The sequence below is a fragment of the Protopterus annectens genome, chromosome 4.part0 (assembly GCF_019279795.1).
Source record: "Protopterus annectens isolate FY-2018-M chromosome 4.part0, PAN1.0, whole genome shotgun sequence".
Classification (NCBI taxonomy): Eukaryota; Metazoa; Chordata; order Ceratodontiformes; family Protopteridae; genus Protopterus; species Protopterus annectens.
In genome coordinates, this window is record NC_056733.1 from 918,037,382 (window position 1) to 918,053,365 (window position 15,984).

The 15,984-nt window shown below is 41.6% G+C and overlaps 1 protein-coding gene across 2 annotated transcripts in view; it reads left to right on the forward strand.

Annotated features, from left to right (window-relative positions):
* ACADS (acyl-CoA dehydrogenase short chain) overlaps positions 1-15,984 on the forward strand; it is a 461,092-nt gene that overhangs the window by 211,631 nt on the left and 233,477 nt on the right. The window contains exon 5 of one of the 2 annotated variants that reach the window (XM_044068897.1): positions 3,390-3,541. In XM_044068897.1, coding sequence (XP_043924832.1) covers positions 3,390-3,541 — 152 coding nt within the window. Of the gene's footprint in view, positions 1-3,389; positions 3,542-9,769; positions 9,922-15,984 lie in introns of both variants that reach the window. The other variant, XM_044068896.1, reaches the window with a different exon arrangement.

A 15,984-nucleotide genomic window follows, 5' to 3' on the forward strand; every position in this document is an offset into this window, starting at 1 on the left:
AAGCTCAAATAAAACTTTCCGTTATTATATACATGCATTCTGCGGTTTACTATTGGCATTTCGAATCCGCGTCTGTTGACCTGAAATGCTTAATAGCAAACCAGAGCGAAAATTAATACATTGACAACTGTGGTTCAATGTATTCAACATAGCAGGAGGTGATGTCACTCACCTCCTGCTATGCACATTAATGTACCGTTAAACTCTACAGTCAATGGTACGTTAATTCTACTATTTTGCAGAGGGGGCTACGCCCCCTACACTCCCCCACACCACCTGTACATTAAATATACCAACTTCGAGATTTCACTACAGTGAGGAAATGGGCTAATTCTCTGTTCCTCGCTGAACTGTGATCTCCCTGCACAATGTCGAACCCAAATGCTTGAATTACACTACCCGTTCACTGTAGTGTAGTCGATACATTTTGGTTTAACATTCTACCAACTTGAAAACTGCAAATCGACCACATGCCGGTCGACCAGTGCAGTTTTAAGGTTTTCATTGTAAACTGCATTATACATAAAGTTTCCATCCTAACTCTGTTCTTTTATTCCTGTGCATTAAAACATAATCGTACTTTTGTTTTCTTTTCAACCTACTTATATTAGTCATCCATGTGAGCATTATTTTGTGTACATTTTTCCAAATGCCCCATTTATTCTTATGAAAATGACTTCCTTCATTTAATTAGCCCTTCTCTAGAGCTTTTATTTTCTTTACGGTGTTCGGTACTTTGTTTACAACGAGTTTAATCTTGATTGCCAGCTTCTTCTAATTGCTGTTGTTGGAGCTGTTGTCATTGATAAGGCCTTACTCTGTTTTCACAATTCTAAACCTGGACACCAAATCAAAAGCCTCATAGGTTCATACTAGGCTATCTGCCCTAGGGCATTTATAAGCCTAGCCAGAATGTGTTTGGCTTTCGCCACCCATTTTAAATTTATTTTGCTATGCCCTTTTTCGAGGTTAGTATACTGTGCCTCTGTCTAACAGTGACACAGAAGTGATACCCGGGGTAAACCTACAATCTCCCATCCACTCATCAAGATTCCTCTTGAAGAGAGTCAATGAGGGACTCTGCCTAACCTGGACTGGGATTATATTCCAGAGTGAAGGGAGCCTCTGGGTTATGAATCTGTCCCTCCAGCATGTCCTATTTATTTCAGTGCTGAGGTTCAAGTCTCTCGAGAGCTCGATGGGATTTGGATTATCTGAGGTGCAGCATGTCCATTAATTCCGGGTTGGACATGGCTTTATACGTCAGGCACAGATAGCCTCTGAGCAGGCGGTATGCCACTGAGTAGAGCTGGAGTTTATTTAACCGGGCAGCATATGGCATCTGTTTGAGCCCTTTGATCCTCTTGGTGAGGTACTTTTGGGGTCTTTCCAGTTGCTGCAGGTGTCTGGTAAGGTACATCCCAAAAGGGGCATTGTACTCAATTATGGGCCTGATGAAGGATCTTCTTAAAGTCCTTAGATTTGAATAGCTCAACAAATTCCTTGAAAATGTATTTCAAGTTTCCTTTACAACTCCAATATCAGCTGTCCACGTGAGGGAAAATACCCTGAATCCTACTTAGACTGTAGAAGTACCTATGTAAATATTTCCATGCAAATACCCTAAGTTGGCTTTGTAGGTAGCATGTGTGGGGTTTTAAATTTTATCCCATTGCCCTTTTGCAATTGGTCCTTTTATCTTCCTTCTCAGCCTTTCTTAAAGGGTTGCTAAATTGTTCGATTGTGATATATATATATATATATATATATATATATATATATTGATGGGACAGTTCTTAGTGATTTTATTGTGTTTCAGGACAATAATTAGTGACATGACACTTATATTGACTTGTGTTACCACTGGTGGGTGAGAACAACTGAAAATAAACGCAAGTTGTATGGCACAATGCTATTAACTTGTAAAGATCATGTAGAAAGAGAAGTTATTTTTCCCTAAATATGTTAAAAGACTGTCCCTAGAATTCCTATATGAGTATAGCTGCTGACATGCTAAGCAGTAGAGCAGAGTATTTTTTTTTCTTTTTTTAACTTTGTGTTTCATGTAATAGTATAATGTAAGTAGGCATTCATTTAAACTAAATGTTGTTGTACTCTGCTGCAATAATATTTGGTTTAGGTGCATATGTAGTCCCATTCCATAAAACACACAAAGATTTAAAAAATCATGTCATGTAGTACTTTGCCAGCACTATTTATTTATGAATTCCATCCTGTATTGACTGGGTTGAATTATGAAACACAGAATGTTTAAAAAGAAAAAAATACTCAACTCTGCTGCTTAGCACTTTAGCAGCTATGCTTGTACAGGAATTCCAGGGATAGTCTTTTAACATATTATTTAGGGAAATCTAACTTTTCTTTCTACATGTTCTTTATAAGTTAATAACATTGTGCCATACAACTTGTGTTTATTTTCAGTTGTTCTCACCCCAATACGTGTCATTACTGAACTTTTCTGAGGAAGATTGTTTTACTGTGTGCATGTTCTAAAATGATTTAGCAAAGGTAAATTAAAATAAAATAAAGACAAACCAATAAAAATATGGTGCTTATACTATCATGATAGGTCTTTCAGAATGTTGCCAATTGCAAATTGGTGAAAACGAATTAACCCAATCAAGGGAACAAAGAAGGAAGGTCGTTGTAGATTGACTGATATGGTGATAGTATCTGCAATTTAGAGTGCAGTAACATGTTTAATTACTTGGTGTATGTATAGTTTGATTATTGTGTGTGCATTAAGGTTGTGTAATGATCTGTTTTGTAATAGCAGGGATGTATTAGTAATTATTTGTACAGGTTACTAACATTGTATAAGGAACAGTATAAAAAAAAAGAGACCCTGGGGTTTTGGCAGTTATCATAACTGCAGAATGTCAAAATCACTGATTGATCAGGACAGATATTCCTGGATTTCAAGACAAATGGACACTGAAATCAGTCAGGACAACTGAATGAAAAATGTATTGAAAACAGGCTTGCAGTCTTTTTCCAGTAAATGATGCATTTTAAACGAGTTTACTAAAAATGTGTAGGTTCAAGAAGTGAGTCATGTACAGGTGATGAGACAACTCTATTTATAGAACATACTGTAGAGAACAAACTGCAGAAAGCATGCTTGTGCATGTGGAGTGAGGTGAATGTAAGCAGAATACAGGCAGTGGTTCAAAATGAAGCCTACCTCTCTGGACCATTGATCCTGTTTGTTTCTTTACATGCAGGTTAGTTGTTTCACTGTGCCTTTCCTGTTTGGGTGTGCACATCTGTTGTAAGGTGCTTTGTTTACAAGTCCTTGGAGCGTGTGCTTTCATTGTCTGTAGTTTTAAGCACTAACTAAATGGCATTTTTCTGTTGTGGTGTTTTAGGAAATGGCAGTGATGCTGGTGCAGCCTCCACCACTGCCCAGCTGCGTGGTGACCAGTGGGTTCTGAATGGTACCAAAGCCTGGATCACGAATTGCTGGGATGCTTCTGCTGTGGTGGTCTTTGCTACGACGGACAAATCCCTGAAGCACAAGGTAGTGATACTGGGCTGAGAAATGTAGCTGGGATTTGTTTAGCAAGTGACAGATTGTCTGCAGGTTTGACATTTGGTAAGATTCATCTGTTTCAGATCATCAAACCCAAAACTAAAATAATTGATCTGATGTTGTCAGTCTGTTTAATCCTTGACTGTGGGCTCGGTTCCGAGCCTCGGAACCAACTCTGCTGTAACTCTCAAGCTAGGCTCTACCCATAATGCTCCTATCTAAATTACCCCAGATCTTGTTTGCCATTTCGTGTGTCAAATGCATCCGACCTCTCTCGAGCTTTGGCAGTTAAGTTTTTTCTCTGATTTCTCTAATTTTCTATTTTATATATTGATATTTCTCCCCTAAGTACTTTGTGGTTTTTCTGCCTGCTCCTCTCTTCCATTCCGTGAGTGGCCTTTCCTTTTGGCTTTGGGAAGTTTTTCTTAGCCATAGTTGGTATCTTCTTCCTTTTTTTTCTATTAAAAAAAAATCTTTTCCCCTGTTTCCATTTTGTGTGTGTGTGTGTGTGTGTGTGTGTGTGTGTGTGTGTGTGTGTGTGTGTGTGAGTGAGTGAGTGTGACTTTTGGTGAGTGTGACTTTTGTCAGCGTTGGGCCTAATTTTTCCTGGTATGGCTGATGAATCTTCAAAGGGCACCTCTGGCTTTAAGAGGTGCCAGAAGTGAGAAAGGAAGATACCCAGTTCAGATGGGCATGTCTGTTGTGTGTACTGTTTAGGTGCTGTCCACCTGCAGGATGATTGCACCATCTGTCATGGTTTCTCTGCCAGGACTTTAACTGAGCGGAGAAACGAGCTGATTTTGAAAGGTTTGTTTAAAGGAGACTTCGAAGAGGCCATATCTGGTCTGATAACCGAAGCTGGCTCATCATCTTCCTCTTCCTCCTCTTCTAAGCCTAAGAAATGCTCTCATTCAGTATGAAGCAGTTCCTCAGAACCACCTGCAAAATTATCCAAACAGCCTACGGTATCGACAGTTTCCTTGGCACTGATAGGCAAGAGTGATTCGGCACCAATCATTGCTTCTGATCGGACACCTACAGCTTTGGTACTAGAGGTTTCGTTGGTAAAGAAGCAAACTACATTGAGAACATTACCAAGGACCATTTGTTCTCTGTCGGTCAATCCATTTGTGGAATGACCACCAACAGTGTTGATAAAGTTATCTTGTTACTTTGGTTTTGGTTGAAAGTACCGTAGAATTAAAGATGGCATGGTCCTACAAAAAGAAATGGAGAGTGTAGGCAACCACGTAAATGTGGCCTTGCTCATGTGAGAATACATGAAAAAAAAAAAGGTAATGGAGTTCTACTTGAAAGTTACGGAAGAGACACTGGATGTATTTATGCATTACAACTTAATGCAGTGTTGGCAAGATATGCTAGTGTGGTAATTATACCTGAGCTTTTTTCATGTTTCATTGATAACCTAAGAAACTGCATGGCTATTAGATTGTAGTATTAGAAATGCATATTGTTTCCATGGAAACCAGTCTGTTTGAGAAGTTACTTTGACTAGATTCTCCATTGGTGTGACTCAAGTGATGACTTGGTTAGCAATTTAAATAAAGCAGTGGAATGTAATGGGCTTGCTGCCCCTTTTTGAAAGACGAATAGTTAAGATTGATTACGCTGATGCTAGAAACATTTATGGAGGAGTGCTTTTGGAGAAGAATTTTTTGTGATCCTGCCGATGGTGATAGGGTCACAGTTCAGGGGAAGGATTCTTTTTGAGATCCTGCTCATAGTGATAGGATCCACGGTTCAAGCGAAGGATTGTTTTTTTGCAATCCTGCCAGTGGTGATAGGGTCCACAATTCAGGGGAAGGATTATTTTTTGTGATACTGCTGATGGTGACAGGGTCACAGTTCAAGGGAAGGATTGTGTTTTTTGTGATCCTTCCAGTGGTGATAAGATCACGGTTCAGGGGAAGGATTGTTTTTTTGTGATCCTGCCGATGCTGATGGGGTCACGGTTCAGTGTATTGTAAAGACGATGATTTGCATGCCTGCTTATGCAGTTAGAGGTAAAGCTGATTTCCAAACATAAGTAGGGCTTTCATATTCAGTTATATGACACATATAGATTATGAGCTGTTTGTTTGTGTCTTTCGGCTTTTCCCGGTTAGGGGTCGCCACAGTGGAACTCCGGTCCGCTAATGATTGGCAGTAGGTCTTTTACGTGCTGGCTTGCCGGGCCTAACGCACAACCTTCAACGAAGGAACGCCCATTCACGTATGTTGACACACAGAAGACGCTCTAACTGAGAATCGAACGGGCAACGTCTAACTGTGAGGCGACAACACTACCGCAGCACCACCACCGCAGTAATATAGATTATGAGCTATACTGAAGATATTATGAGCTGTACTGAAGATAATTTAGTCATTTGCCATTAGTTTACTACAGTATTATTTAAGACACGTTAACTGATGATTTGTACAAAACTGGCTAAGTAACCTGGGATTAATCCTTAGGCTGTTAAGATGAGGGTGGACCCTTTCTGATTGGTGCAAGATTAGCTTCCTTTGAAGATAGAGTGGGGGGTGTACAAGGCTGACAAATAAGATACAGTAACACCAGTGAGTGAAGGTTGGTGTCATAGCTGTGAGCATTTTAGACAGATGCTCCAGCGTATAGTATACAAGGGGCAATGGGACAGGCAGTGGTATGCTTATTAGCCTGGGTAGGGACATTTAGGGTTACTAGATTGTTTGCATTTTTCTTTTTTTAATAAATAACTTTATTCGTCACATTGTTAATTTAGGACATGAACTTAAATCCAGTTAATAGCCATGAAAAAAGCTCAAAAAAACTTTCCGTTATTATATACATGCATTCTGCGGTTTACTATTGGCATTTCGAATCCGCGTCTGTCGACCTGAAATGCTTAATAGCAAACCAGAGCGAAAATGAATACATTGACAACCGTGGTTCAATGTATTCAACATAGCAGGAGGTGATGTCACTCACCTCCTGCTATGCACATTAATGTACCGTTAAACTCTACAGTCAATGGTACGTTAATTCTACTGTTTTGCAGAGGGGGCTACGCCCCCTACACTCCCCCACACCACCTGTACATTAAATATACCAACTTCGAGATTTCACTACAGTGAGGAAATGGGCTAATTCTCTGTTCCTCGCTGAACTGTGATCTCCCTGCACAATGTCGAACCCAAATGCTTGAATTACACTACCCGTTCACTGTAGTGTAGTCGATACATTTTGGTTTAACATTCTACCAACTTGAAAACTGTAAATCGACCACATGCCGGTCGACCAGTGCAGTTTTTAAGGTTTTCATTGTAAACTGCATTATACATAAAGTTTCCATCCTAACTCTGTTCTTTTATTCCTGTGCATTAAAACATAATCGTACTTTTGTTTTCTTTTCAACCTACTTATATTAGTCATCCATGTGAGCATTATTTTGTGTACATTTTTCCAAATGCCCCATTTATTCTTATGAAAATGACTTCCTTCATTTAATTAGCCCTTCTCTAGAGCTTTTATTTTCTTTATGGTGTTCGGTACTTTGTTTACAACGAGTTTAATCTTGATTGCCAGCTTTTTCTAATTGCTGTTGTGGGAGCTGTTGTCATTGATAAGGCCTTACTCTGTTTTCACATTTCTAAACCTGGACATCAAATCAAAAGCCTCATAGGTTCATACTAGGCTATCTGCCCTAGGGCATTTATAAGCCTAGCCAGAGTGTGTTTGGCTTTCGCCACCCATTTTAAATTTATTTTGCTATGCCCTTTTTCGAGGTTAGTATACTGTGCCTCTGTCTAACAGTGACACAGAAGTGATACCCGGGGTAAACCTACAATCTCCCATCCACTCATCAAGATTCCTCTTGAAGACAGTCAATGAGGGACTCTGCCTAACCTGGGCTGGGATTATATTCCAGAGTGAAGGGAGCCTCTGGGTTATGAATCTGTCCCTCCAGCATGTCCTATTTATTTCAGTGCTGAGGTTCAAGTCTCTCGAGCGCGTAGCTCGATGGTATTTGAATTTTCTGAGGTGCAGCATGTCCATTAATTCCGGGTTGGACATGGCTTTATACGTCAGGCACAGATCGCCTCTGAGCAGGCGGTATGCCACTGAGTAGAGCTGGAGTTTATTTAACCGGGCAGCATATGGCATCTGTTTGAGCCCTTTGATCCTCTTGGTGAGGTACTTTTGGGGTCTTTCCAGTTGCTGCAGGTGTCTGGTAAGGTACATCCCAAAAGGGGCATTGTACTCAATTACGGGCCTGATGAAGGATCTTCTTAAAGTCCTTAGATTTGAATAGCTCAACAAATTCCTTGAAAATGTATTTCAGGTTTCCTTTACAACTCCAATATCAGCTGTCCACGTGAGGGAAAATACCCTGAATCCTACTTAGACTGTAGAAGTACCTATGTAAATATTTCCATGCAAATACCCTAAGTTGGCTTTGTAGGTAGCATGTCTGGGGTTTTAAATTTTATCCCATTGCCCTTTTGCAATTGGTCCTTTTATCTTCCTTCTCAGCCTTTCTTAAAGGGTTGCTAAATTGTTCGATTGTGATATATATATATATATATATATATATATATATATATATATATATATATATATATATATATATTGATGGGACAGTTCTTAGTGATTTTATTGTGTTTCAGGACAATAATTAGTGACATGACACTTATATTGACTTGTGTTACCACTGGTGGGTGAGAACAACTGAAAATAAATGCAAGTTGTATGGCACAATGTTATTAACTTGTAAAGATCATGTAGAAAGAGAAGTTATTTTTCCCTAAATATGTTAAAAGACTGTCCCTAGAATTCCTATATGAGTATAGCTGCTGACGTGCTAAGCAGTAGAGCAGAGTATTTTTTTTTCTTTTTTTAACTTTGTGTTTCATGTAATAGTATAATGTAAGTAGGCATTCATTTAAACTAAATGTTGTACTCTGCTGCAATAATATTTGGTTTAGGTGCATATGTAGTCCCATTCCATAAAACACACAAAGATTTAAAAAATCATGTCATGTAGTACTTTGCCAGCACTATTTATTTATGAATTCCATCCTGTATTGACTGGGTTGAATTATGAAACACAGAATGTTTAAAAAGAAAAAAATACTCAACTCTGCTGCTTAGCACTTTAGCAGCTATGCTTGTACAGGAATTCCAGGGATAGTCTTTTAACATATTATTTAGGGAAAACTAACTTTTCTTTCTACATGATCTTTATAAGTTAATAACATTGTGCCATACAACTTGTGTTTATTTTCAGTTGTTCTCACCCCAATACAAGTGTCATTACTGAACTTTTCTGAGGAAGATTGTTTTACTGTGTGCATGTTCTAAAATGATTTAGCAAAGGTAAATTAAAATAAAATAAAGACAAACCAATAAAAATATGGTGCTTATACTATCATGATACAAGGTCTTTCAGAATGTTGCCAATTGCAAATTGGTGAAAACGAATTAACCCAATCAAGGGAACAAAGAAGGAAGGTCCTTGTAGATTGACTGATATGGTAATAGCATCTGCAATTTAGAGTGCAGTAACATACGTTTAATTACTTGGTGTATGTATAGTTTGATTATTGTGTGTGCATTAAGGTTGTGTAATGATGTTTTGTAATAGCAGAGATGTATTAGTAATTATTTGTACAGGTTACTAACATTGTATAAGGAACAGTATCAAAAAGAGACCCTGGGTTTTGGCAGTTGTCATAACTGCAGAATGTCAAAATCACTGATTGATCAGGACAGATATTCCTGGATTTCAAGACAAATGGACACTGAAATCAGTCAGGACAACTGAATGAAAAATGTATTGAAAACAGGCTTGCAGTCTTTTTCCAGTAAATGATGCATTTTAAACGAGTTTACTAAAAATGTGTAGGTTCAAGAAGTGAGTCGTACAGGTGATGAGACAACTCTATTTATAGAACATACTGTAGAGAACAAACTGCAGAAAGCATGCTTGTGCATGTGGAGTGAGGTGAATGTAAGCAGAATACAGGCAGTGGTTCAAAATGAAGCCTACCTCTCTGGACCATTGATCCTGTTTGTTTCTTTACATGCAGGTTAGTTGTTTCACTGTGCCTTTCCTGTTTGGGTGTGCACATCTGTTGTAAGGTGCTTTGTTTACAAGTCCTTGGAGCGTGTGCTTTCATTGTCTGTAGTTTTAAGCACTAACTAAATGGCATTTTTCTGTTGTGGTGTTTTAGGAAATGGCAGTGATGCTGGTGCAGCCTCCACCACTGCCCAGCTGCGTGGCGACCAGTGGGTTCTGAATGGTACCAAAGCCTGGATCACGAATTGCTGGGATGCTTCTGCTGTGGTGGTCTTTGCTACGACGGACAAATCCCTGAAGCACAAGGTAGTGATACTGGGTTGAGAAATGTAGCTGGGATTTGTTTAGCAAGTGACAGATTGTCTGCAGGTTTGACATTTGGTAAGATTCATCTGTTTCAGATCATCAAACCCAAAACTAAAATAATTGATCTGATGTTGTCAGTCTGTTTAATCCTTGACTGTGGGCTCGGTTCCGAGCCTCGGAACCAACTCTGCTGTAACACTCAAGCTAGGCTCTACCCATAATGCTCCTATCTAAATTACCCCAGATCTTGTTTGCCATTTCGTGTGTCAAATGCATCCAACCTGTCTCGAGCTTTGGCAGTTAAGTTTTTCCTCTGATTTCTCTAATTTTCTATTTTATATATTGACGTTTCTCCCCTAAGTACTTTGTGGTTTTTCTGCCTGCTCCTCTCTTCCATTCCGTGCGTGTGAGTGATCCTTTTCCTCTGGCTTTGGGAAGTTTTTCTTAACCATAGTTGGTATGTTCTTCCTTTTATTCTATTAAAAAAAAATCTTTTCCCATTTCCATTGTGTGTGAGTGTGTATGTGTGTCTGTGTGTGTGTGTGTGTGTTTGTGTGTGTGTGTTTGTGTGTGACTGAGTGTGAGTGAGTGTGACTGAGTGTGACTTTTGTCAGCGTTGGGCCTAATTTTTCCTGGTATGGTTGATAAATCTTCAAAGGGCACCTCTGGCTTTAAGAGGTGCCAGAAGTGAGAAAGGAAGATACCCAGTTCAGATGGGCATGTCTGTTGTGTGTACTGTTTAGGTGCTGTCCACCTGCATGATGATTGCACCATCTGTCATGGTTTCTCTGCCAGGACTTTAACTGAGCGGAGAAACGAGCTGATTTTGAAAGGTTTGTTTAAAGGAGACTTCGAAGAGGCCATATCTGGTCTGATAACCGAAGCTGGCTCATCATCTTCCTCTTCCTCCTCTTCTAAGCCTAAGAAATGCTCTCATTCAGTATGAAGCAGTTCCTCAGAACCACCTGCAAAATTATCCAAACAGCCTATGGTATCAACAGTTTCCTTGGCACTGATAGGCAAGAGTGATTCGGCACCAATCATTGCTTCTGATCGGACACCTACAGCTTTGGTACTAGAGGTTTTGTTGGTAAAGAAGCAAACTACATTGAGAACATTACCAAGGACCATGTGTTCTCTGTCGGTCAATCCATTTGTGGAATGACCACCTAGCCCATTCGTGGAACCGAGACCACCTGAGTCTCCTTCATTGGCATCTGTTTGATCCACTAAGAGTCTTTCGGAATTGGACATCATGAGGTTGGTGGACCAGCTCTTGACAGTGAGGGGATTACCTCCATCTTCAGTTCCCAGCCAACTCGGCACCGGGACCGATCCTCCTCTGACACCGTCTCATCTTCCTCCTCCAACTCCAGCTGAGTCTTTGGAGCCCCTTGCCAACTGTCTCTGTCCCGGTAAGAGTATCTTCTCTGGAACTGAAAATTGCCTTGAGCTCCTCCAGTTTATCATAACCGCAGACCTCCTGGGGGTCGAGGCTTCATTGCTGGTTCTGAGGGGCAGGGTTTGACTTCCATCTTTTCAGAGCCTTCCAAGGCCCTCAATGCCTCAGCGTTCTTTGGCTCGACCTAGACTTCTGTTTTGGAGGTGACTTCCTCAGTGCAGGGTGGGACCACAGTTCCGAAGGAGTCTATTTCGGTTCCGGGCTCCCACCCCCTCTACAGGGGGCTGGCCTTCCGAATCATGGAGAAAGCCTTGTCAGTTGTGGACTGCCAGTCCTTGCCATCCCTGTCAGGCCAAACACCTGCATCCTGTCAACCAGAGCTTCCTCTAACCTCATCCCTGGGACAGAGGGCACAAAAGCCTCAGGAGAGATCCACCTTGGTGGTTTCCTCTTCAGATACTTCCCCAGAACATCCCCTCGAGGAAGTGCCTTCAAAGAAAAAGTGCAAGAGGAATCACTTAGACTCCCTGGAGGAGTCCTTCACTGAGGATACCTATTTCGATGAGGGGGAAGGTTCCCCCCCAGTCATCCCCTGATGATAATTCCTTCTGGGACATCCTGGCAATCCTGAAACAAACGGGTGGCTGGAGTTCCTTCCATCCTTCCTCGGAGGAATTTGTATACCTGGAGGCTTTTTGTGCCCAGTCCTCTACCTCTAGGATCTCTCCACCCACTGATGATGTTATTAAATTGATTGCCAAATGGGCATGGAAGATTCCTGACTCCATCAAACCGATCCCCAAGAGGCTGAGTGTCCCTGTAGATGCCATGGTGATAGCGGCAGCCACAAAAAAGGAACTTGCAGAGGAAAGTCCTACTATCCATCCTCCTAACAGGAGTCTAAGAATATGGATAGGTTTGGGAAGCACGTTTATGCTTCATCGACCTTCGCAGTCAGGTCTTTGAACTACATGGCGCACTTTACCAGGTTATAGAGAGATCTTATTAAAGAGTTATCAGATACTCTCACAGGAGCAGTAGCCAAAGGGGTATGAGACAAGGTTACCTCTCAGCTCACCACCCTCGAATCAATTTCTAACTTGTCCATGAGGCTAATTACCCACACAGCCAAAGGGATGACAACAGCAGCAGTTCAGGGGTAGCCATTAGGAGACATGCCTGGATGCATTTGTGTGACTTTTTGGAGCCATTTAAATCTTCGTTCATCAACACTCCCTTTCACAGAACATCCCTGTTAGGACCCAAGTTTAAAGATGCGCTAGCCAGATGTGAGAATGGGAAGACTCTGCCGTTGGCATATCCTACCCCACTTCTCAACGGCCCTACTTTAGGAACCAGAGAAGTGGGAGGCTATGGTTCAAAAAGTCCCAAGGGCTTTTCCAGGACTCGCATGGCAAGGACTTCCCCCAGCACAGAGGGGGAGGTAACAATGGAAGATTCAGTTCTAGAGGCAGAGGTGGCCCACAAAACCAGGGGTCCAGAAATTCTTTCTCTGGTGACTCCTACCAGCGCTCCTGAATGGAGGCCCGATTGCCTTCCTCTGGAGGCAGTTAAGGGACGATTATCCCTATACCAGTCTGCCGGGCTACAGATGACATTAGACAAATTGGTGCAGGGGATCATTTCCAAAGGCTATATCATTCCCTTTTCCTTGGATCCAAAAACACACAAAAGACTCCTGGATGTTCCACCCAGTATCAGGGAAGCAGCAGTCTTCGAAATTCAAAAACTTCTCAAAAAAAGAGTTATCCAAGAAGGCCCCACCAGACCAGAGAAAATCTGGGTTTTACTCAAGATTCTTTTTAGTGCTCAAAAAAACGGGACTGGAAACCCATTTCAGATCTCAGACAGTTCATCAAGGCAGTTCAGCAAACCAAATTCTGGATGGTCTTGGTACAGTCAATACTTCCTGCACTTCTGGCTGGCAGCCAGTTATTTACAGTTCAGAGCACTTCCCTTTGGTCTCACCACAGCTCCAGGGTGTTTACCAAATGCATGGCAGTGATAGCAGCTCATCTCAGACTGCAGGGATTTCGAGTTTTTCCTTATCTCGATAACTGGCTCCTTACCTCTTCCACCAGGTGTCAACTTGAAATGGCAAGAGATTGCACTCTACATCTTTGTGCTTCATTAGGCATTAAGGTAAATAATGAAAAGTCAAATTTATAACCTACACAACACCTGGAATTTATCAGATCTCTGCTAAACACTGTTACAGGAATCACTTCACTCCCGGTAGAGAGGCTTCAAAAGATCAGATCACAAGTAAACCATATAGTTCAGAACAGAAGTGTTTCAGAAAGACTCATCCTATAGGTGCTAGGCTCGATGGCAGCCTCTATAACTCTGGTTCCCTTAGCCAGATATCACATGCAGATTCTACAGTGGCTTCTAGCCTCCCAATGGTCGTTAATGAATCAGCTGATGCCATACAGCACCTTGATCACCAATCGCTGCAAACAAGACCTGTCTTGGTGGCTCCATTCCAATGAGAGTCTTTCAGGCCATCCTTTCATCCGTCCACAGCCCCAAGCCATAGTGGCCATGGATACTTCCCAGATAGGGAGAGAGGCATTATCTGGGAAAGACCGTCCAAGGCAGTTGGTCCCAACTGGAGGCCAATTTGCACATCTGTGTTCCAGAGATGAAGGAGGTGCTTTTGGCATTGCAAGTATTTCAAGATGCCTTTACCCTGGGAACAGTGGCAATTCAGATGGACAGCACGTCAGTGGTCTGGTACATCAACAAACAAGGAGGAACCAAATCTTACCCACTTTGTCAAGAAGCCCTCAGAGTCTGGCAATGGGTGATTTCTTCCAACTGCTTTCTCATGGCAACACATATTCTGGGGAGCTGCAGCGTGACAGCAGACAAGCTGAGTAGAAGTATTCTAATGCCTCACGAATGGTCTCTCAATCCTGTGGTGATGGAGAAGATTTTACACCACTGGGGTCAACCTTGCTGCAATCTGTTTGCGTCCCCTCTAAACAATAAGTGCAGCAGTTACTTTGCCCTAAGTCTCTCCCCGGGGGAGTCGTCCAGAGATGCTCTTCTCCACAATTGGCCCCCCTGGTCTCCTGTATGCCTTTCCCCCAACTCCCCTGATATCCCAGTTTCTAAAGAACGCCAAGAGGTCGGAGAACCCAATAATCCTCATTGCACTGTTCTGGCCTCGCCAGGTTTGGTTTCCCTTCATTTGGCCTCATCTACTTTGGAAACCTTGGATTCTGGACCCAGCTCCAGATTTATTATCTCATCTGGAAGGTATAGTTCATCCAAATCTCCAACATCTCATGCTCACTGTGTGGCCTCTCCCGTTCCCATGACTACCAGGCACTCTTCCCTTTACCGTCAGACAAATCATTTTGGCCCATCACAAACCTTCTACTAGAAAACTGTATCAGAGTAAATTGGAAAAATTTGCTAGATGGGCTCTTAACAATGACCATGACCCTTACGCGGCTCCCGTGGATAAAGCATTGAATTTTCTGGCTGCTCTTTATCAGTCTGGCTTTTCAGCTTCTACCATTTGGGTCCATCTAGCCACGATATCTAATTTCCATTTTGGTTTGGATGGTTCTTCACTTATGTCACATAAACTTTATAAAGCCTTTTTGAAGGGAACCCTAATGTTAAGGCCTCCATTTAAAGAACTCACTGCTCCTTGGGATTTAACCTTAGCCCTACAATCTCTTATTCTATCCCCCTTTGAACCTTCAGCTACTTGTGGTTTAAAATTGTTGACATGGAAAACTTTGTTTTTATTCGCTATTACTTCAAGAAAAGTATCAGAAATTCAAGCCTTGTCCTGCAAATCCTCTATTTAATATTCCACAAGGACAGGGTTTCCCTCAGAACTAATCTTTTCCTTCTTGCCAAAAGTAGTTTTAGAATCTAATATCAGTCAAACCTTATACCTACCAGTCTTTTTCCCCAATTTCTTCAGTAACGGAGAGTACTGTCTACACTTATTAGATGCTCGCAGGCAGTTGTGTTTTTACCTTCATAGAACAAAGGATATCAGAAAATCCAACCAACTTTTTGTTGCCTTTTACTCACTTTCTTTAGGTAACCCAGTTTCAAGGTTACATTAGCTAAATGGATTAGGGATTGTATCACCCTTATTTGTATTTCAAAGGACCCCCAACCTCCATTTTCTGTGAAAGCTCATTCAACTAGAGCTGTGGCAGCTTCTGCAGTTTTTCATGCTAGATGACATTTGTTCAGCAGCTACATGGGCATCTCCTCATACCTTTATTATTCATTACAAACTGGATCAGGTATTTATGGGGCGTGCATCATTCGGTTCGATGGTGCTCAGAAATATTCTGCCGTGAGACCACCCAAGATTCAGGTAGCTAGGGACTCTGTCCCACAGTCAGGGATTACGTGAAGATTGGCAACATCAGATAAAGAAGTTATGTCTCTTAGACTGGCTTCATGATAGGGACACAGATCTGGACTCTTATTGTTTACTATTTGCCTGCCACTATTTTAGGCAAACTCTGTCTGAGATAATTTAGAGAGGAGCATTGTGGGTAAGAGCCTAGCTCGAGAGATTGGAAGGTGCGAGCTGAAGTAAACGGCCAAGTCTGTTCCGAGGCTTGTTACCCAGCCCACAGTCAAGGATTAGTGAAGAT